Genomic DNA, 21,950 nt, shown 5'->3' with positions numbered 1-21,950 from the left:
CCTCCACAGCGTGGGAGGGGCTCCTGGGCCACCCGGACCCCAGGAGTTCAGAGCAAGGGCTCTGGGCACCCGGAGCCGGGAGGCAGCTCTGCCCTGGGTTCCCAGCCACTCCGAGGACAAGGCGACACCTTGTGGTCACAGTGAGAGGCTCTCCGGCTCCTCTAAGTGAACACAGCCGGCTCCGGCCGCAGGCGGTCTCTGGGCAGCTGGCCCGGCCCCACCCGGTGGGTCAGAGCCCAGGGACCAAGAATGCAGGCAGAGCACTTCGTAGGCATTGAGTTTTATATTTTAAGTGATCAAATCTATAAAATGAAAAACAGGTTTACTAAAACATGTCCAAAGACAATGCAGGAGATGAGGTACAGAACCACAGCGTGAGGCCCCTCCTCCGCCACCCGAGCTCCACAGCCGAGACCAGGGCGCGTGGGCGGGACTCGTGTCTACGCTCCAGTCCAAGCCCCTCACTCTGGTTTTTGTTTTCCTCTTAATGGTTTTTAAAAAGCTAACCCCAGGCGCTGGGCGGGCGGATGGTGCGTCCAGCCAGCCAGCGTCAGGCTCGGCCGTCCCTCGCTCTTGATCGCCTCTGCGTCCGGCGTGCAGCTCACTCCTGCGCGATGCTTCTCAGCACATACTTGACCGTGTAGGCAAAGGCTGCAAACCCAACTATAACAAACAAGTTCGCCAGGGCGCCGCCCAGGAGTCCGTGGTGCCGGTTGGCCTGCTGGAAGCCCGCGAGGTGGGGTCCGGCCCCCGGCGCGTGCCCGTTGAGGAGCTGCAGCCCGTGCTGGCCGTGGTGCGTGTCCCCGTCGGGAACCACGTCGGGTAAGGGCAGTGCCGGGGGCCTGCTGCTGAGCGCGTCCTGTGCTCTGTGCTTCTGTTTAATCTCCTGAGAGGAGGAGACAAAGGGGTCTGAGCGGACCAGCTCCTGTCGGGCCAGGAGGCCCCGCCCCCGTGGAGACCAAGATGGAGGCGGCTGGGGCTTAATCCTGGCGCCCACCCAGTTACAGACCATCACCCAACCTGCCCCTCAGGGCCCAGGACTGAGCCAGGTCCGAGTGGCCTGGTCACTGTGGCCTGAGCGAATGCAGCCAGCCTTCCGCTCACGGCCACCAGGACCAGGGAGCACTCCCAGCTCTCACGCAGGGCCCTCCCCACTCCTGGCCCCACGCCGGTGCTCAGCTGGCCAGCTCCACACCCAGGCCCCGTGCCCCTGGCCGCTCCCCAGCTCTGCCCTCCCATCCCTGCGGTCCCGGAGCCTGAGGGGCAGGCCTGCTGCCCGGAAGCAGCGCTGTGAGCTCCCTCCTGCTCTCGCCTGCAGCTGGGATGTGCAGGAGCACACAGTTTTTCTGGAAACAACTGAATCCCGAACCCAGGGAAGCAAAGCTGACAACCACTGCCACGCTCACCTCCACAACTTCAGGAAACAACTCACAGAAGACTTTGTCTTTTAAATTAAACACTAAACTCTGTGCAGCCAGTTGTCTTTTCTAGGAAGAAAGAGAAGGGAAATGTCAACCCAAAGGTTAACGTCAATCCTCGAAAATCCCAAAAGCAGGTGATTTAGTCAAGGGCTGCTGCCCTCACGTTGCTGGACACACCCGACAAGCTGTTCTCCACAGTCGGCTCACTTACAGTCCGAAGGCTTATCCAAACAGAGAGAAATAAAAACCAGGCAACAGCCCTGGCCGGTGTCGCTCAGTGGATAGAGCATCAACCTCCAGACTGAAGGTCCCGGGTTTGATTCCAGTCAAGGGCACGACCTGCCCGAGTTGCGGGCTCGATCCCCAGTAGGGGGCGTGCAGGAGGCAGCCAATGAATGGTTCTCTCTCACTCATGTTTCTCTCTCTCTCTCCCTCTCCTTCTCTGAAATCAATAAACATATATTTAGAAAACAAAACAAAAAAACAGTCAACAAGAGGAGTAGGCGCTGTGACTGCACGCGACACCCTCAGGGTCTGCAGGAAGCTCAGCCGAGAACAGGGGACCCCAGGGCCCAGGGTCCACGGTGCTTGGGGAGCAGGGACATGGGCGGAGCCCCCACCAGGCCCTCGCCCCTCCCCCCTTCCCCCCTCACCGTGAAGTCCGAGGTCTCTATGCTGCCCAGGGTGGGGCCCTTCTCCACCATGAAGCTCAGGAGCCCCGTCAGGATGGTGGAGACGGACCAGGCCGGGTTCCAGGTGTCTGGGTGGAAGTCCGTGATGGACAGACACAGCCTGCAAAACAGGGGCCTTCACTAGAGTGCCCGTCACGGCCGCGGTCTGGCCTCAGCAGCAGGGCAGAGCAGAGCGCCTTACCTCGTATTGCACTTAAATCTTCCATTGGGGGTTATCATATAAATACTAGGAGGTTTAAAGGGGAATTCTCTGGGAAAAATTAGTTTTCCATGGTAATAGCCACCTGCACAGACACAGAGAAAGACGGGTCATGGTCTACAGAGCACCTCCTACTCTTCACTCGCACCCATCCACCCACCCACATGCTCACAGCCCCCACCTGCTCCCTCCCACCCCCCCACCCTCTCCAGGCCCCACCTGCACCCACCCCACCCACCTGCTCACAGGCCCCCAGCGGTGCCCACCTGCTGACCATCCCGGGAACACAGGCGGCCAGCCCCACGGCTCCCGCATGCCCCTCGCCCCCTGCACCCACCCACAGCGTGTCTGCTGAGGTCACCTCTCCAGGCCCCCTCCCCACCCACCCGTTCCTCCTCCACCAAACTGCACTCTGCAGCAGGCAAGCCCACCCTCCCTCCCACCTTAACAACAACAGAAGACAAACTCTGACCCCCACACCATCCAATTCCTGCCACCTGCCCCCATCTTGTCGCTGGGAGCATGTCCAGGCTGCCATCTCCCCAGATCACATTCCATCATGGCCCCCCCCCAAGACCTGACCTCGAGGTCACAGGCCTCCCCACAGCACGGGGTGAGACCACGCCTAACCCTGCCTCCTCGAGCCCCCCTCACCCACTTGGCCCCCCTCCTCTCCTCGCCTGAGGTGCAGCACCCAGCTCTCTGGCGCTCTCCCCTGGGGCCTCACTCCTGGGGCCTCACCTGAGTCACGTGACACGGGGAGACCGTGACGGCTCTCCCTCCGACTGGCACCTCTGCCTGGAACCTGGACCCCGGACCCCTCTCCAAACCCCAGAAAGGTCCCAGACGGACTTCTGCCCCTTTCCTCAAACAGCAACCCCATCTCTCAGCTGTTCAGACCAAAATCTGGGTTCCCTGCACCCACCACTCCCACTCTGTCAGCAAACCCTGCCAGCCCCCCTCCAGCGGGTCCAGAGCCGGCACTTGGCTGGCCTCACCGTCTCCACCCCCCCACGCAGCTCGAGATCCACCCGTCCACCCCCCGAGGCCTCACCCTCACTCTAGGGCAGCCCCCAAGAGCCTGTTGGAAATGCCGAGCCTGGGCCCACCCCGACCGGGATGTGTGCGCGTGTGCACGTGCACGTTCACTGTGGTTTGAGGAGCGCTGCCTGTCCTCAACCCAGGCACGGTCCCGCCTCCAGGCCTGGCACACGCCATCCCAAACAGCCAAGGGCTCTGCCCCAAGGCCAGGCTGGGGTCAGGCCTGCACCGCCCTGTCTGGCTGCAGTGCCCCGGCCGCCTCACGCGACTGTCCTTCGCCCCCGAGGGCCATCTGTGGGGCCAGCTCCACAGGCAGACACGGCACTCACACTCACACTCACACACCCACTAGGAAGGCCCTGTCCCCCTCAGGAAGCGGCCTGACGGCGAGGACAGCACCTGTGAGCGCAGTGGAGGGCGTGAGGGGCCTGCCAAGAAAACTGACCTCTAAGCACACACAGCGGCCCAGCTCCTCCCCCATCGCCCACCCCATCGCCCACGGAGAGACCAGAGCAGCCCAGGGCCCTGAGAACCCCCCAGTGAGAGCTGGCCACACCGCTGTCCTCAGAGGCCGTGCAGGGAGGGGACAGCCCACTGCAAGGCACACACGGTAATCCCTGAGCCTCCACACACGCTCCACACCACACAGGGAGCTCCGGGAGAGCCTGGCTGAGGGGAGCCTGAGAGGGCCTCCGGGCGGGAAGGGCAAGGCGGGGTGCCAGACGTGGACCCGTGCCAGCAGCTTGCACCCTGCATTCCAGTGTCGAGGGCGACCAAGCCACAATGGGAGGGAGACTGTGGGGGCAGCTTCGACTCCCTTTGCAACTCGGTCAACAGTCTGTGGGCCATGGACTCGCAGACGCCTGCGGCCCCACCCAGGCCTGTCCCCACGCCTCTCCCTCCAGACACACGTCATCGGGCAGAGGGACTCCTCCCACTTTCTTCTTTTTAAAATTGTGAGCGATCTACCCTCAAGGTCCTTTGCCTTCCGTGTAAGTTTCAGAGTAAAAACTTGAGAAAAAGCTTGTGTGTGTCTGGGTTTGACGGGAGGGGTGAGGTCTGCAGACCAGCCCGGAGATTCTGTGGCAGCGCCAGCAATGGGCACACAGGTGTCGACCGCAGGGCTGGCTGTGCCCAGAGAGAGCTGGACAGTGGGGCCCGAGACAGGGATGGCGTAGACATGGGAGACGGGGAGCACGGTCAGAACGCCCAGGAGCCAGAGGAGGAGCAATGGAAGGACAGTCACCCCTCAGGGGCCACAAAGGCCCGACTCAGAGCCCAGACAGCTGTCCCTCCCGGACGGACAGACTGAGGCAGCAACTCGGCTGGTCCCATGGAGACCCTACTGAGAGCAGTCAGCAGAGGGCAGCCCTGAGCTGAGCTGAGCTGAGCTGAGCTGAGGGGACTGGCAGCTCATTCTAGCCAAGCTCATTAAAAACACACTCGGGTTGCATCAGCATCTTCACACGGCCGGGCACTGCTCCGAAGCCCATCTTTCCAGAGTTCCAGGAACCCCACCTGGCGGCCATCAGTGAGCCGCACCGCTGCTGGGCACTGGGATGTCCCCCTGTCACCCCAGCAACATGCCCACCCCACAGGTCTGCTTCTGGACACGTTTCCTGGGCAAACCCTCCCAGAAGGGGACCCTGGGCCGTAGAGAGCCTCCCTCCCGCTCAGCTGCCCACGCCTGACGCCAGCATGCTCAGACCTTCTCTACAGCACAACTCTTCTCGAGTGGAATCTCATACACACCCCACACAGTGCTCTAGCCAGGACCTAACGGTGAGAAAGCGAAAGCTCTGCCCACCTGGGCACAGCTGTGCCCTAGTCCCAGGCTGATGCTCCCAGACACGGCTGACAGCTGCAAGGTCTGCGCTGTAAGTGACACCGGCACCCTGATGGCATCAGCAGGAGCCAGGAGAGAGGCAGGTCCCAGGGCCTCTCTACACCTCAGTGCCCTGTCCACACAAGGGGCCACCCCTGAGCCCAGGACTGGCCAGAGAGAGCGGCCAATACACCTGTCTTCCCCTCGACAACACCCCCTTCAGAAACAGCAAGAGAACCAGGCAAACTGTTCACCTGGCCCTGACCCCGCTGACCCCGGAACCTGGGCACCACCCCACCACGGACAGACGGCCACTGGGACATGGTCCCCGAGACACGCACAAAACCACACTCTGAGCAAACTCCCCAGGACTCGGAGAAACAGGAGCATGAGCTCCCAACGAGACCACGTGGAAAGAGGGCCATTTACAAGGGAAGGGCACTGGCAGCAAGAGCTGCCCAAACCGCACTCCCCTTCTCCAGCCCGAGCAGCGGCTCGACTTACCTTCGTAAGGAGTCATCTCAGGGCCTCGGACCACATAGTGCCTGAGGGAGAGAGAAAATTAGCTGGCTTTGGGGTGCCCAACTCCCCCCATCTGAGCCACTCCAAGGCCAGGGTTTGCAGGGCCACCAAACCGGACACCCACAGGCGATCCATCAGTGACACTGAAGGTCAGGGGCCGACCAGGGAGGCCCTGCGAGGCCCCCAGGCTCTGGGGCAGCCGGCCCTTCGTCACCCATCTTCCAGGTTTCCACAAAGCACTTTGCCTCCACAATACAATGTGAGAGTAATCCTCTCTGACCATTAACGCCAACTGACACTCTTAAAAACGTCATTTCCAGCCTCCGTGAGCACCACTGAAGGTCCGTGTCCCTTGGGTGCCCATATCCCCGCAGAAGGCGAGACGGGACAGCCGCTCAGGAGCCGGCTCTGCTCAGGGTCCACGTCCCACAAGAATCGGACTCCACCGCAGAGGGGCTGCCTCGAGCAGAAGCCACGGGACAGCCTGCCGTCACCACCGCCTGCACCTGGAGCCCGGGCTGCACACACGTCCACTGCCCAGACCCAGGGGAGGCTTCAGCTCACACCAGAGGAGTTTGGACTTAAGACGCTCAGACAGCAGAAAAGCACGAAGGAGAAAGTGGAGGTAAGATAAGCAGAAACGCCAGAGCAGACAGACCTGCCTCCAACCACCTCCTCCCACCTCCACACACAGCCTGTTACCACCACCATCAGACACCTGCTAACTCCTGGCTGATATGATCACACACACACACACACACACTGTGATCCTACGTCAGAAGACCAGGAAAAGCCCTCAAAGCTAAACACATGACACGTCCAGGAGTGTGGCCTTAATTCCAGTTGCTGCTCCAGTTCCTGGCCAAGCTGAGCACAGGGAGAGGAGAGAAGCAAGTGCAGGGAGAGCCCACAGCACTGGGTGGAGGGAGGACCCGGGCAGCACTGGGTGGAGGGAGAGCCCACAGCACTGGGTGGAGGGAGGGCCCGGGCAGCACCAGCTCAGAGGACGGACAGGCCTCATCCAGGAAGTGCTGCTGTTGTCTGCCGAGTGGCCGGCCACTGCGGTCTTCCCACGCCTGGGGCCTGCAGCCTGGGACTCTGGGGTGCCAGGCAGAGGTGCCCATGAGACCCCCCAGCTGGAAACACTGGGCGCGGGGTCTCTAACGGGCTCCCGGTGGAGTGTCCGTGAGTCCATGGGGACAGGAAGCTGTGCCTGGTCTCCTATGGACTCTGCCCTGTGCTTTCTCACTGTAATAAACCGTAACAGTGGATCCTCTTAGCAAATGATTGAATCTGGGGACCCTGACTCGATGGGGGGAGGGGTCCCTGCATCTTCTGTGTCCTGGGGGCCACACTTGCTTTTGGCCATTATTTGGGGGCAGGGAGAGCCCTGCGGGGACACTGCCTCCCCACTCACGCCGAGGCCATCACCCTGAGAACCCACACCCCACCTGCCAGCGCCCCCTCATCTGTAAGCCAAGGAAGGTGGGCCAGATCCCCTGGACACCTGTCCCATCTGGAAATACTTTTTTTTCTTTAATCCTCACCCAAGGATATTTTTCCCACTGATTTTCAGAGAGAGTGAAAGGAAGGGAGGAGGGAAGAGAAAAAGAGAGAAACATGGATGCAAGAGAGACATATCGACTGGTTGCCTCCTGCATGGGCCAGGGATTGAACCTGCAACCAAGGTAAAGCCCCTGACCAGGAACCGAACCCACAGCCCTTCAGTCCACAGGCAACAGTCTAACCACTGAGCCAAAGTGGCTCAGTGGATAGAGCGTCGGCTTGTGGACTGAAGGGTCCCGGGTTCGACTCCGGTCATGGGCACATGCCCGGGTTGCGGGCTCGATCCCCAGTGGGGGGTGTGCAAGAGGCAGCCGATCAATGATTCTCTCTCATCATTGATGTTTCTATCTCTTTCTCCCGCTTCCTTTCTCTGAAATCAATAACTTTACAAACTGCCCAGTTGGAAAATACTTGTTTTTAACTTAGTTAAATCTCTTTCCTCTGGATTTTTTTTTAAAAGTTTTAGTTCCTTTTTAAGATTAAAATGTAAAATACTCTTCAAACAAAGAGAAAACGCCTCTTAGTATTTAGCCCTACACCTCATTTCTCAAAATCCCCAGCCACCCTGCTAAGGGCAGCCTTTCGTAGAGGCGTGCAGCCTCCTGACCCACTTTCACACGAGGAAGGATTCCGAGGAAGGCGTGTGCAGAGGCACACAGCCCACGGCACCTGCAGGCCAGTGCAGGGCCCGCCCCTCTGTCCCACTCCCCCGGGCAGAGCAGGCTCCTCCACGGCCAGGAGCAAAGGGCAGAGGAGACACGAGAGAGGAACTCCCCCAGCAGCTGTGAGCTACACCAGAGCCAACCGTGGGTTCCCAGACGCAGTCCTCTCCCGGAAGGGCCCTTTCTGACACCCGCGGCAGGGGTCAAGGACAGCCCGCTGTGTCCCAGCTGCCGCCACGAGGAATGTCTGCAGGCCTCCCGACGTCCACCAGCTCTGCCAATGGGCGCAGGAGCCCCTTTCCGAGCTCCGGGATGGGAGTCCCAAGCCCCCCACCAACGGCGGGAACCTGGGTGCGTCAGGGAGGGTGACTGACCATGCAGGGCCTCACCATTCAAGAATATTGGAAGGGAGGGGCTCGGCACAGATGTAAGGCACTGGGTCTTTCTTGATCCGAAGGTAGTCCTGTTTCAGTCGCTGGGTGGCTGTGGTTGGAGCTCTCTTATTGCTGTTGCTGCTCATCTGTGGAAAGTAAACACGTGTATTCACCTGGGACCAGGACACAGCCCACGGAGCCACTGCCCAGAGCCCAGCAGCCATCACTCGTGCACGTCTCGCACGGCCCCAGCTCCACGGCTGCGCTGTCCCGACGCACCCACCCCAACAGCGCAGGCCACACGGTCCCGTCCCACCTGCCCTGCCACAACGCTCATTAGCAGCCTCAGGTGATCCAATTTCAAGCAGCCACCGGTGGGTGTCTGAAGCCGGACCGGACCCGGGTCACTGCACACATCACTCAGCTCTGTGCTCCATGACGACACAGCACTCAGGACGCACCCACCAGCCCCTGCAAAACCCCCCTTTGCACCCCCAGCACGGGCAACAGAGGAGCAACGAGCCTCTCTGGTTCTGGAGAGACGGGACCCGTGAAGGACTCAGGTGCATGTGCTGGGCAGGGCAGAGGCCTGAGGAAGCCCTGTGCCCAGGACGGCGCGGGTCACGGCGTCAGGAGCAGAGACGGTGGCGAACAAGGTGCCAGGGAGGCCAGGCCAGGCCTGCTCCAGAGGGTCTCAGGCCCAAGCGTTCAGGTGCGTCAGGATGGACGGGGCAGCAGGGACAGACAGGACGGCGTGGGAGAGGCAGGACGTGCAGGGCAGCACCAAAGGCAGTCACTCAAGAGAAGAGATGGCCTGGGGCAGGGAGCCCTGGGACACCACAGCTGTGCCCCAGAGATGGGGAGACAGGGCGCCCCACGCTCACAGGCACCAGAACAGCTCCAACCCAACTGCTTCATCTACTAGAGTTTCTCATAACGTAAGTGGAAAGGCAGAAAGTCATGCTGCTAAAAATGAAGTGTGAAAGCCGCTGGTCCAGAGTGTGACCGACAGCAGGGGCACAGGGTGTGCAGGGCAGGAAGGAGGGGGCACCGGGCTCGGGGTGGCAGAGTGGATGTGGCAGCGGAGGAGGAGCCTGGCCTCCCGCTCACCCCGCTCCACCGCCCTCTGCCACCCGGTGTTCCAGCTCATCTGCCACAGCACCGGACAGTGGTGGCCGGGCTCTCTCTCCACCGGACCTCCCTGTCCCTACAAACCTGAGGTCGCCCACCCCCACCACGCCTGCCCTTCCAGCCTCCAGCCTCCGCACATGTGTGCCCTAGGGTCAGCCATGGGCTTGCTCCCTCCCTCCTGCCTCCGCTCCCGCGTCACCTCATCAGAGCTCGAACCCGCCCCAGAGCACCAGCCCCACAGACCACAACCAGCTTGGTGTGCTCGCTCCGCACCCAGGGCCTCCAGCAGGGCGCCCCAGGGGTCCTCTGCGCGCACCATCACCCACCCCTGCTGCTGGCTGAGGTCCCTCGCCCTCAGAACCCTGCTTCCCTCCCTTCCCCTTTCCCCCCAACTCACCCTGGCCTCCTGGCTTCTCGTCCCTCCGTTTCAGTCCTGCCTGGACACGAAGTCAGGCTAACTTGGTCACCGCAGTTCTGACCACAGTCCTTGAGGACCCCCCACAGCCAAGCAGATAAGTGCCACGCCACCCCTCCCCTGCCCACCAGCCCCTCTAAAAGCCTCCAGCCCCCAACTCCCGAGCTCCCGAGGCCACGGAACCGCCTCGGGTCCAAACCCCTTCTGATGAGCACACGGCTGCCCGGGAGCCCCGTCTCCTGGCGGAAACTCACCTTGGCCCTGCCCGGTGCCGCTCGAAAGCCCAGTCCCTCAAAAGCCTCCACTCTCTCCTTCACTGACCGCCCCCGGCCCAGCTCCATACGACACAGCTGCCCGCCAGGCCCCAGCAGACAGCTATGTGCCAGGCGCAGCCACAGACCAGCCTGGAAGGCGGCGTTGCCCACACGGCGCTGCTCCCAAGCTTCTGCCCGGAGATGCCCAGGGCCAGGTGGCTCACCTGGGCCAGCACCTGGCACCAAGCACAGCCCCCACAGGGTCTGCTCGGCTCCCTTCACGTTCGCCCTGAGGTCGCACCGTGTGCACAGAACTACGCACGGTGGCTCCAGTGCAGCCGGGCCTGCACCCGGCGAGGGGCCGCGCCGGACACTCCTGCAGGCTAACAGGCGGCCACCAGGCACCACTGGCCACACCTGCCCAGCACAGGCTGCCCTCTCCCTGCTGCCTCCACAGCCCTGAGCTTCCAGGTCACGTTTATGACCCAACTGCTCAGCTGGCACAAGGAACGGCTCCCGTTTCCGCACACAGAACAGTGCTCTCCGGACCCTCCAGGGGCTGCCGGGAGACGGCTCCCACTGTCCCCTCCGAACAGGCGCAGCACCTGCCCACACCCTGGCCCGTCTCAGGCTCCCGCACACCAAGTCCCCCAGACCGAGCACGTCAGGTGTGTTACAAGGAAGGAAATCTCTGAAATCAATAAAAACATATTTTTAAGAGAGAGAGAGAGGCAGGGAGAGAAATAGAAACATCACTGACGAGAATCACTGATGGGCTGCCTCCTGCACGCCCCACACTAGGGAGGGAGCCCGCAAACCCGGCGTGGGCCCTGACCGGGAATCGGACCGTGACCTCCTGGTTCCTAGGTCCACGCTCAACCCGAGCCATGCTGCCTGGGCCTCTCGCTCTGAGAGAGAGAGAGAGAGAGAGAGACCCAGGATGGGTTGCTCAGGAGCACAACCAAAAGCTGAAGGAAGGCAACCACCTGCAGGACGCGAGTCCCTCAGTCGCACTGGACGGACTGCGCAGCATCTGTTCACCTGCTCGGCTCCCGCCCGCGTCCACGCAGCTCAGGTGACAGCGTGGCATGAGACCTTGGCCCGACAGCCGGACAGGCACGTGACCTGCGGGCCCCGGACTGGGAGGGAGGTCTCTCCGGTCGCCACCGGGATTGCTTCACGGCTGGCGGGGAGCCCAGGCCACGGAGGCCGCTCCGCCACCACCCGGGGACCTGCCCGCGGACGGCGCTGCCAAGACGCACAGGTTGTCAACCGCTGGTTCTGGGCACCGAGACCCCACCCGCCCGGCGCCTGCACACGGGACGCTCCCGCTGGGTGACACCCACGGGTCCCTCTCCGGACGCCGGAGGCACCGCCTTTCCCGGGCACCTGTTGGCGCTCCGCCCGCCGGGCCGGTGGGTGCCGGGCCCCGCGCTGAACGGCGGGGAACGGGCTCTGAATGGAGACCCGCCGGGCGGCCTCCGGCGGAAACGCAACTAGAAGTGGACGCCGGGCCAGCGTCCGGGCCGGCAGCGGCCACTCGCCGGAAAGGAAAGCGAACCCGACACAGACGAGGAACTTGTCCGCCGGGACCGAGTCCCGCTCCCGCCCGCAGGGCCGCCAGGTGCCCTCGAGGGGCCGGGCCCCGGGACCCGCCTTCCGGGGGCTCAGGAGGCCGTGGGGCTCTCGCCGTCAGGGCGGCGGCGGCTGAACGGCCCCCTGTGGCCGCCCCAACGGAGCCCGGACACCCCGACCCCAAGCGCCACGGCGGCTCGTCCCGCGGGGCCCACCGGCGCGCCCCGACCGGGTGCCTTTCGGAAAGGGACCCACCGTGCGGCCGGCCAACCAAACGCCAAGTTTCCCGCAGGACCACCCCGGCCGGCAGCCCCGGGCGCCCGCCGTAACCGACCTCGGGTTCCGCGCACGGACGCCCCGGGCGGAGCCCCGCGAGCGGCAGGCCGGGCGGGGGTGGGCACCCCGGGGCCCCGCGCCCCTGCCCCCGCGCCCCGGCTCCCGTGGATGGACGCGCGGCCGAGGCCCCGCCGCCGGTCCGCGGCGCACTCACCTCTCCCCGCCGCCGCGCGTGGGCCCCGCCGCGCTCAGGCTCGCCGCGGTCGAGGCCGGAGCAGGAGCGGAGAGGGGGTCCGCGCCGGAGAGCCGCACCGCCGGACCGAGCCCACCGCCCCGCCGCAGCGCCGCCGCCGCCGCCTCAGCCTCCAAGATGGCCGCCCGGGGGCGGGGCCGTCCCCGCTTCCGGTTCCGGTGCGCGGCTCGCTCGGCGGCCGCTCTAGGCGGCCGGGAGGCCGTGGCCCGCGTCTCGCTGCTGCCACCCTCCCGGCGGGGCGGGGACTCGGCGCGTGCGCACTGCGGCGGCTCCGCCAAGCGGCCCCGACCCCCGGGGCAGGTGCGGTCCGGGCGCCCTCGCCTGCCCGGCCGCCCTCCGCCAGAGCCCCGTCCCGCGGGGCCGTCATCGGACCAAGGGGTCCCGGACCCCCCTCTCCGTACGCTTCTCCCCGGGACTCCGGCCCAGGAGGACGCGCCGTCCGAGAAAGACAGGCCCAGATACAGGGTGACCCCTGAGACCCTGGGACCCGGATTCCCACCCGCCGCCTTTCCAGGGTCCCCCCCGACCCCGCCCGGCCAGTGTGGCTCAGTGGTTGAGCGCCGACCCAAGGGCCCAGAGGTCGCTGTTCGATTCCAGGTGAGGGCACGGGCCTGGGTTACGCGTGATGTTTCTAATCGATGTCTATCCCTCTCCCTTCCTCTCTCTCTAAAAATCAATAAAAACATATTAAAATTTTCCCCTGACTGGTGTGGCTCAGTGGATAGAGCGTCGGCCTGCGGACTCAAGGGTCCCAGGTTCGATTCCGGTCAAGGGCATGTACCTTAGTTGCGGGCTCATCCCCAGGAGGGGGTGTGCAGGAAGCACGTGATCGATGTTTCTCTCTATCCCTCTCCCTTCCTCTCCTTAGAAAATCAATAAAGTATATTTTTTAAAAACACATATTAAAATCTAGGAGGGAAAAAAGGCTCCTCCCAGTCGGCTGGGGCCCAATTCTTCTGCCCACTGAACAGAGAAGGGCCAGGCGTTGGAGGGCCCTGGCCCATCCGTGCCCCAAACCGGCCCACGGCCCCTGAGAGTCAGTTCCTGGGTGCCCGCGTCTGGCCCCTGCCGGAACCTGTGCCAGGTGGGGTCCGCTGTGGGCACATCTGCCCGGCCCCTGCCCATGGGGAGAGCTGTTCTCATAAAAATACGTCCACTGTTTCCCGACCGAAGTTTCCACCCAGCCCATGAATAGGGTCATTATGCACCGTGGACAGGCACGGAGGCTCGCTTCCGCTCCCACGGTCCCCTCCCTGGCCCTGGGGGAGGGGAGGCAGAGCCGGCCACCCCAGTGAGTGGGTCGAGGGGAGGGGAGCCCCAGACGCAGGGCACCCTCGCCACCATGGGGAATGTTCAGAGGGGCAGGAGGGTGGCAGACAGGTGGCAGGGGGAAGGTTGTCTGGACAAAGTGGGGGCTGGGTGGCGAGACCAGCATACTGCCCACCACACCCCCTCAAGGGGCAGCCAGGAGAGGACCATGTGGGGGGGGGGTGCCCCCCCACAGGTTGTGCCTGGGAAGATGCTGCATCCTGACTGTGAGACAGAAGGTAGTCGTCGGCTGGGACAGATCCAGAGGGGCCATTGCTGGGCAGGCCCACGTGGCTCTCGGGCAGGCTGACTGACCACAGGACAATGAATGGTGGACACCAAGCACCGACGGGCCCAGCCCTGTCCATGGGCAGAGGGTGGGCGGGCGGGCAGCTCACCTGAATCTGGTGCATCCAGGGCCCCTGAGGCAGGACCTGAGCGGCTGCCGGGACTGTTCGTCATCCCTCAGCCGTGGGAATCAGCTCGCTCACCTCCTCTCCCTGCACCTCTTTCCTTCTGGGGAGGCTGGGGGTTCCCCTCTGCACAGGGAGAGGCACCTCCACGTGGAGAGGAAATGGGCTCCGAGAGGCTGAGTAATTTGGGAAAGATCACAGTGTCACGGTCATGATTCGCACCCACACCCCATGAGTCCAGGGCCAGCCCTGCCCCCAGCACGACTTCCCTCTCCCAGGCGTCACCGGTAGCATCCACCGCCTTCCAAAGCCATGAGGCCGGTGACCTCCCCCTCCCCAGAGCCAAGGGGCCCAGCACGGCCTGGCAGGCCTCAGCACTGATTTGGGGTGCGGTGCCAGGGACCCAGGGCCTGCCCTGGGGAGGAGGAAGCATAGGGCCTGAGCTGACCCCTCAAACCTGGGCCTAGGCTGCATTTCTGGTCATCTGGGACGGTGAGGCCTCTGGGTCATCCTGGGGTTGTGTTGGGTGCCCCAGTGGGAGCACAGATGGTGGGTCCCCCTGGGGGTGGGGCATTGGGTTGTCCTGCCTGCAGCACCCCACCTGGCCCCACACGTCCACACTTGGGCCCAGGATTTCAGCCTCAGAGACAGTGTCATTTGGGCCATGAATGTGGTGTGTGTTGTTAGCATGTGGTGTGTGGTCTTAGCATGTGCGTGGCCATGACGTAGCATGTCTCCTGCATGGGTAAGAGGGCATGCCCGTGCACATGGTGCGTGGTCTCAGTGTATGGGGGATGTCCTTAGCGCCTGGTGTGGCATCGCAGTGGGTGGTGTGGTCAGTGTTGGCCTCAGTGTCGGATGGGGAGGCTGAGCCGGGTGCCTTGGGACACCAAGCGCCATCTCCACACCCAGGCCCCAGGTGGTCCCGTAAGTAGGGCCCGTCCCAGTGGCTGGCTGGCTGGCCCTGGGGGACACCTGGATTCTGGTTACAGAGGCCCCTGCCCAGCAGCCCTTAGCCACAAACACCTGTGCCCAGACCTGGCCGAGTGAGCCGGGCCGGCCTGGCAGGAGGAGAAAGCAGGGAGTTGAGGGGCCGGGACACACACGGTCTGCAGAAGCAGGAAGAGCAGGTGTCTCACCTCAGGGAGATCGACCTTAAGGACCAAGAGGTCTGCTCAGGGGTGCAGATCTGGCATCCACGCGGGTCCCACGCCAACGCAGGCCTCTCCCCTCCCGCCAGAAACCTGAACCTCCTCATTCCCAGCTGGGGTCAGGGTCCCAGGCACTCACCCAGGGGAGGGACCCCATCTCTGTCCCCGAAGGCTTCCCCTTCCGTGTCCAGAACAGGCAGGGCTGCCCCCGGCAGCTGGCCCCTCCCCAGCACCTCGCCCCATGCAGCCTGTTATAAATAGGAGGCAGCCCAGCCAGTGTTGGGCCACATCCCTCTGTCACCTGCCGGAGCTGCCGCGGTCCAGCCACCTACCCCGGGAGAATGGAGGCACCTGCACAGGTACCTGATGTGGGGCCCTCGGGCAGCGTGTCCTGGGGTCTCCCCAGCCTGAAGTGGAGGGAGGTGTCCCACGTGTGACCCTGAACCCACACGCATGCACACGCGCACGCACACGCACGCACACACACACAGGGCGAGGGCAGGAGAGCCACGGAGCCCCCACTGACTGTGGGCTTGGTGTGTGTGTGGAGCGTGTTTGTACACATTCGTGTACATGTGTGACCGGGGAGCCCCCTGCTCCTACTGTATCTGAGGTGTCTCGGAATTTGTGCCCATGTTTGCCCAGTGCATCATGGGCAAACCGTCTCAATCCCCAGAGCTCCCCTCTGCCCCGGGAGGCCGGTGGGGGTGGGAGTGGGCGGGGCTGCAGGGAGGAGGGAGACAACATGGGTGCTGGGGTCAGAAGCCCCTTCCGGAGTCCTCTGCCTCACCTGCAACCCACGGCTGAGGGCTCAGCGTGATCACGGGGAGGGAGACACAGGTGTGGGCAGAGCTCTGTGCCGTGTGGCTCCCACCAGCAGGACCCCGGGGTGGCACGTGCTCCTGGTGGCAAGGCAAGTAGGGGGCCCACACACCGAAGGCCACAGGAGGGGGAGGCCCACCCACCCCACCCCAGCTGGCTTGCTGGGACACGCATGTTCTCAGAGCACATGGGAGCAGCCCGCTCGGCATACCTGGCAGCCGTGTGCTGGCTGAGCCCCAGCAGGCGCTTCCCTTGGCTCAGCCCCCTCCCCAGGCAACCCCAGCCGGTTGGTGGAAGGGCCCAGAGCCCAGACGCCTGCACCCAGTCACCGGAGGCCCCATGATTCAGACCCGATGGGGACAGTGCGGAAAGTCCGCGGGAGGCCTGCGCCGTGACTCAGTGGCCCAGGGCAGCAGGTCTGGCCCGCTCGGGCCCTGCGTCTGTGCACTGGGGTGTGGGCCTGGGGACACGGACCTCCGGGGCAGGACTGGGGCCAGGCAGGCCATGGCTCTACTCCCTAGGCCTCGGGTCACGACCACTGGCTGGCCCCTGCCCACTTTTCCTGAAGCCCAAGGCCCCGCTGGGTGGACCATGCCCTGCCCTCGGCCCACAACCCTGAGCGGCACTCGGGCCTGACCCTTGGCCCAGACACGGCCAACCTGCCTGGCTCCGTCATCCTAGCACAACGCGGATGTGGAGAGCTGGGGGAGGCCATCGAGGCCCAGAGTCAAGCCTTCCCAGGTCCCCCCGATATTGGGCTCCTGGCCCACGGACAGGACACAGTCTCTCCTCTGAGCAGGTCACCTGGCCTCCTCCTGCCCACAGGCCCTGCCCCACCTGGGGGAAGGCAGGCAGACCCCCATGCCCTGCTCTCTCTGCCTCCACCGCCCAGCTCGGCTCTGCCCTGATAAGACACGCCTGGGGAGGCGGGGTGGGGCCATGCCAGGCGTTGTGGGCATGGCTGCGGGTCAGTCCCAGCGTGGACAAGCCCCAGATGGGGCCTCTTTCGAGCTTCAGCAGGTGGGGCCCTGCCCCTGGTGGCCGAGGGGCACATCTGTCCTGGGAGCTCTCAGGGACAGAGACTGGAAGCCCGCCTGGCCGGGGTGGAGAGGCCTGGGTGGGGGTCCGGCTGGGTCAGGCCCCGCTGAGGCCCGCTTCTCGGACGCAGGCTGGCGCAGTGGCCCAGGCAGCTGGTGTGGGGCCCAGGACCTGCAAGTGCCCCCAGGCCCCGCCACCGCCCCCCATGGAGGAGGGGCCCGGGGAGCCGCTGGTGGAGCTGCCCGGCTCCTTCAGGGAGCTGTTTACCTTCTTCTGCGCCAACACCACGGTGCACGGCACCATCCGCCTCATCTGCTCCAGCCAGAACCGCCTCAAGACGGCGTCCTGGGGGCTGCTGTTCCTGGGTGCCCTGGGCGCGCTCTACTGGCAGTTCGGGCTCCTCTTCGAGCAGTACTGGCGCTACCCCGTCATCATGACCGTGTCCATGCACTCCGAGGGGAAGCTCTTCCCGTCCGTCACTCTGTGCGACATGAACCCGCACCGGTGAGGCCCTGGGGGGTGCGCTGGGGGCCGGGGGCCGGGGGCCGGGACCAGGGTTCCTGCATCGCCCCAGGTGTGCCTCGGTTATTATTTGTTTTAATATTTTTAAAATTTTTTGTTAATCCTCACCCAAGGATATTTTTCTATTGAGTTTTAGAGAGAGAGGGAGAGACAGAAAGAAATACCGATGTGAGAGAAACACATGGATTGCTTGCCTCCTGCACGTGCCCTGACCAGGGCCTGGGCTGGGGAGGAGCCTGCAACTAAGGTACGTGCCTTTGACCAGAATCGAACCCAGGACCCTTTGCTCTGCAGGCCAACGCTCTATCCACTGAGCCACACTGGCTAGAGCTTAATATATATATATATATATATTTTTTTTTTATTGATTTCAGAGAGGAAGGGAGAGGGAGAGAGGGAGAGAAACATCAATGATGAGAATCATCTATCGGCTGCCTCCTGCACACCCCCTACTGGGGATTCAGCCCACAACCGGGGCATGTGCCCTGACAGGGAATCGAACCTGGGACCTCTTGGTTCCTGGGTTCACGCTCAACCACGGAGCCACACTGGCCAGGCGGGTGCCTGGGTTACTGATGACTCCACCTCGCCCACCCTGTGTGCAGCCAGGACCTCGGAGACCTGCCGCAGGGGTGGGTCTTAAAAAGGAGAAGGAAGAAGCAGGCACAGCTTGGTGTGATCCGTGCCACCTGGCAGGCACCTGGGCCGGGCAGCCAGGGAGCATGAGGGGAGCTGGGCGGGGTCTCCAGTCTGGGCATCCCAACACAGGAAGGGGCTGCTGTCTGGCCCCAGCGGCGCCCTGGGACTCATGCGGGGGGCCTGGGGGTGACCGACCCGGCTCGCCCCTCTCAGGCCCAGCCCGGTGCGCAGACACCTGCAGGCCCTGGACGCGTTTGCCCAGGAGAACATCTACGCCCTCTATCGGTTCAACCTCAGCACGAGCGGGGCCATCCCCCCCGTGGAGGACCCGGGCCCGGTCCCCGCCTTCCAGCTGGACCGCAGGGTCCGCCTGGAGCGGCTGAGCAGCCCGGGCAGCCAGCACAAAGTGGGCTTCCGGCTGGTGAGTGTCCCTGGCGGGCGCAGGGGTGGGGAGAGCAGGGCCGGGGAGAGTCTGTGCTGAGCCGACCCCCCCCCCCCCCCCAGTGTAACAGCACCGGCGGCGACTGCTTCTACCGCGCCTACTCGTCGGGCGTGACGGCCGTGCGCGCCTGGTACCGCTTTCACTACGTGGACATCCTGGCTCTGCTGCCCCCAAGCCCCGAGGACGGCCACCAGAGCCACGGCGGCCACTTCGTCTTCTCCTGCCGCTACAACGGCCAGGACTGCCAGGCCCAGTGAGTGGGCGGGCGGTGGCCGTCCTCCAGGCCCCACCAAGCGGGCAGGGGTGCCACCCGTGGGCCCCGCCAGCGGCAAACAGCTGTGGAGGGAGATAAGGCAGGCCTGGCCCTGTGGGCCACAGGGGATGGGTGGTGGGGGAAGGGGTGTGCCATCTGAGTGTGGCCCTGGTTCCAGGCACTTCCGGACGTTCCACCACCCCACCTACGGCAGCTGCTACACCGTCAATGGCATGTGGACTGCGCAGCGCCCGGGCATCACCCACGGTGAGTGCCAGCCCGGGGCGGGGGGTGGGGGGGCGGCAGGGTGCCCCCCGCCCCGGCCTGGCCTCACCCCGGCCTCCCTCCCGCAGGGATCAGCCTGATCCTCAGGGCTGAGCAGCAGGACGACCTCCCGCTGCTGTCCACCGAGGCCGGCATCAAGGTCATGGTCCACACGCGGGACCACACGCCCTTCCTGGAGCACCGGGGCTTCAGCATCCGGCCCGGGACGGAGACCACCATCGGCATCCGAGAGGTGGGGGGGGGGGGGGCGCAGGCAGAGGAGGGCCAGCCTCCCGCGTCCCTGCCCAGCCCTGGGGTCCAAGGGCGGGCGGGTGGAACTGAACCCCTCCCCGCAGGACGAGGTGCACCGGCTCGGGAGCCCCTACAGCCACTGCACGGACGGCGGGGAGGGCGTGGACGTCCGGCTGCTGTACAACGCCACCTACACCAGGCAGGTGCGTCCGGGCTCGGGGTGGGGAAGGGCTGGGGAAGGGGGCGGCCGGTAAGAGGGAGGTGAACCGGGCCGTGGCAGGCCCTCGGGGAGGGATGGCTGCTCCCCCCCCCCGCCCCCTCGGGACTCCAGCCCGGGTGCCCTGCTGCCCCCCAGGCCTGCCTGGTCTCCTGCTTCCAGCAACTGATGGTGAACACCTGCTCCTGCGGCTACTACTTCTACCCCCTGCCGGCGGGGGCCGAGTACTGCAGCTCCGCGCGGCACCCGGCCTGGGGTGAGCCCGCCCCGCCCACAGCCCTGAAGCCCCGCCCACATCCCCACAGCCCTGCAGCCCCGCCCCCCTGCGCTGGGCCGCACACCTCCGCGCACCCCTGGGTCTCCCCTAACGGATTCCCCTGTGACCCCGCCCCCCAGGCCACTGCTTCTACCGCCTCTACAGGAAACTGGAGACCCACCGGCTTCCCTGCTCCTCTCGATGCCCCCGGCCCTGCAGGTGAGTGGGGAGGGCTGGGGTCAGGGGTCACGGCCTGGGCACCACAGAGCGGGTGTGACGTGACGGGTCTGTCTTCCCTAGGCAGTCTTCCTACAAGCTGTCAGCGGGGAGCTCCAGCTGGCCTTCCTCCAAGTCAGGGGTGAGCCCCGGAGGGCGGGTGGGGTGAGGGCTGGACAAGCAGGCTGGACCCGCCTCCGCCCCGGCGGTCCCTGCCCTCCCACCGGCCTGCAGTGCCTCGGGGGCTGGGAGGAGCAGCGGTCACAGGGAGCCTTCTGTGCAGGACTGGATCCTGGCCGTGCTGGGCGAGCGTAACCCCCGGAACCCTGGCCGGAGCCCTGGCTGGAGCCCGAGACCCAGGTGGGTGCCCTCCTCCTCCGGAGGTCATGTCCTGGCCCTCCTCCTGCCAACCTCACCCCTCGGTGCCCCGAGGTCCAGGGCCCAGCCCCTCCCATCTCTGCCCCCCCAGGAGCAACGTGGCCAAGGTGAACATCTTCTACCAGGAGCTCAACTACCGCACGGTGGACGAGACGCCCGTCTACTCGGTGAGCCAGCGGGTCCGAGGGCTGGGGAGGGGCAGCAGCCGGCCAGACACGGGGTGCCCGCCAGGCGTGGGGTGCCGAGCGGCATGGCCCCACACAGGAGCGCGGGGGCGGAGGTGCCTGTGCAAGCTCACGTCCGTGATGCCACAGGTGCCGCAGCTGCTGTCGGCCATGGGCAGCCTCTGGAGCCTGTGGTTCGGCTCCTCCGTCCTGTCCGTCCTGGAGCTGCTGGAGCTGCTGATCGACGCCGTGGCCCTGGCCGTGCTGCTGGGCTGCCACCGGCTCCGGCGCGTGCAGGGGTCCCGGCCGCAGGCGGCCCCCACCAAGCCAGAGACCAACCAGGAGCCCGGTGACTGCGGGCATGACGCCACACGCCCAGGGGCCCAGCCGGCGATGCCTCCCGGGGCGCTGGCCGGAGTCTCAGCGGAAGAGTTAGGTCAAGTGTGGGTCCCCCAAGACTCCTGACACCTGAACCAGCCGGAGCTGAGTCTGATCCTGGGGGCTGTGGCTCAGTGGGCTCTCCTGGCTTCCCAGGGGGGCCTGCCCAGCACCACAGGGGCCCCCTGGCGGCCAAGCAAAGCCTCGGGCCCAGGACGCAGCAGCATGGAGCCCAAGGGCTGGCTGGCTGGCTGGCTGGCAGGCAGGTACGAGGGCTTCCAGCACTTCAGGGCCTCTCACTGGTGCAGCACCTGCCCCATGGAGGCCTCACGGTTCTCAAGAAGCCCAGGGCAGGGAGGAGGAGTGTCCCCACCACTCGGATTCCTATGTTCCAGGCGGGACTGAGCACCTGTGCATGTGTGTGCGCGCACCCATACATGTGTGTGTGCATGCATGCATGTGTTTCCCTTCATGTAAATGTACATGTAGGGGGTGCCTCCACATGGGAGCGTGTCTGTGTTTGAATTACATGTTTGCCTGTGTCAGCATGTCTTCCCACACCTCAGCTCGCGGCAGGTGGGAGGGAGGGCAGGGCCAGGCCGAGGCCTCGGTGGGCTGCTTTGTAATAAAACTGGCAATTCCACCTGGTGCTACAACACGCGAGGCCTCCCCGTCACCTTCCGGGGTGAGCTGACCCCTCGGACTGCACCTCCACACGCCTGGAGCCACAGACACTTTGTGGGCTGGGGGACAGGAAGACTGAGAGCGGGGCCACCTTCAGGGCTAGGGCTTGCCCAGGGGACAAGACCCGGCCCAGACCATCCCTGCCAGGTGGCATCCACCCTCACTCCTACCAGGAGCCACAGTCCAGGCCAGAGAAGAGCAGAGGGGCCCGGGATGGGAGCTGGGTGTCAGGAGTCAGTTTTCATCAGAGAAGACCCCCATCAAGCCCCTGGGTTCTGCTTATGGCGACCTTGTGGGGCTCTGGTCCTACCCTACTCAGCCACCCCTCCGCGAAGGCAGGGGACCCA

General features: G+C 64.8%; 2 protein-coding genes across 4 annotated transcripts; one reads left to right on the top strand and one right to left on the bottom strand.

The window, feature by feature from the left end:
• Positions 1-268: 268 nt before the first annotated feature.
• Positions 269-18,686, bottom strand: UBE2J2 (ubiquitin conjugating enzyme E2 J2). 3 transcript variants are annotated; one of them, XM_081087488.1, is made up of 9 exons: positions 17,963-18,686; positions 17,206-17,419; positions 13,913-14,103; positions 8,318-8,448; positions 5,683-5,723; positions 2,295-2,397; positions 2,075-2,213; positions 1,407-1,487; positions 269-886 (listed from the first exon to the last, which is right to left on the bottom strand). In XM_081087488.1, the coding sequence occupies exons 3-9, from the start codon at positions 13,925-13,927 to the stop codon at positions 602-604; spliced, it is 795 nt and encodes a 264-aa protein (XP_080943614.1). In that variant the 5' UTR covers positions 13,928-14,103; positions 17,206-17,419; positions 17,963-18,686; the 3' UTR covers positions 269-601. The 3 variants fall into 3 exon arrangements, with proteins under 3 accessions (XP_080943614.1, XP_080943615.1, XP_080943616.1); XM_081087489.1 differs by lacking the exon at positions 17,963-18,686 and having other exon boundaries at positions 17,206-17,780; XM_081087490.1 differs by lacking the exons at positions 13,913-14,103; positions 17,206-17,419; positions 17,963-18,686 and adding an exon at positions 12,168-12,339.
• On the top strand, positions 16,858-21,567 carry SCNN1D (sodium channel epithelial 1 subunit delta; the record flags this gene model as incomplete). The annotated part of the gene is made up of 13 exons (XM_081086135.1): positions 16,858-16,920; positions 17,069-17,442; positions 18,313-18,520; positions 18,604-18,794; positions 18,973-19,061; positions 19,148-19,311; positions 19,415-19,513; positions 19,666-19,783; positions 19,924-20,002; positions 20,084-20,141; positions 20,283-20,359; positions 20,469-20,544; positions 20,692-21,567. 13 exons carry the CDS (start codon positions 16,858-16,860, stop codon positions 21,004-21,006), a joined length of 1,911 nt encoding a protein of 636 aa, XP_080942261.1. The 3' UTR covers positions 21,007-21,567.
• Between the last annotated feature and the right edge of the window lie 383 nt (positions 21,568-21,950).

The sequence above is a fragment of the Myotis nattereri genome (genome assembly GCF_964212035.1).
Source record: "Myotis nattereri genome assembly, chromosome: 3".
NCBI classification, from domain to species: Eukaryota; Metazoa; Chordata; class Mammalia; order Chiroptera; family Vespertilionidae; genus Myotis; species Myotis nattereri.
This window is presented reverse-complemented; position numbering and strand designations above follow the sequence as displayed.

Coding starts and splice junctions, on each gene's coding strand:
- UBE2J2 (XM_081087488.1), bottom strand. Junction 5,724..8,317: donor CCTTCCAATATTCTTGAATG/GTGAGGCCCTGC, acceptor TCTCTCCCTCAG/GCACTATGTGGTCCGAGGCC. Junction 2,214..2,294: donor AGATTTAAGTGCAATACGAG/GTAAGGCGCTCT, acceptor CCTGTTTTGCAG/GCTGTGTCTGTCCATCACGG.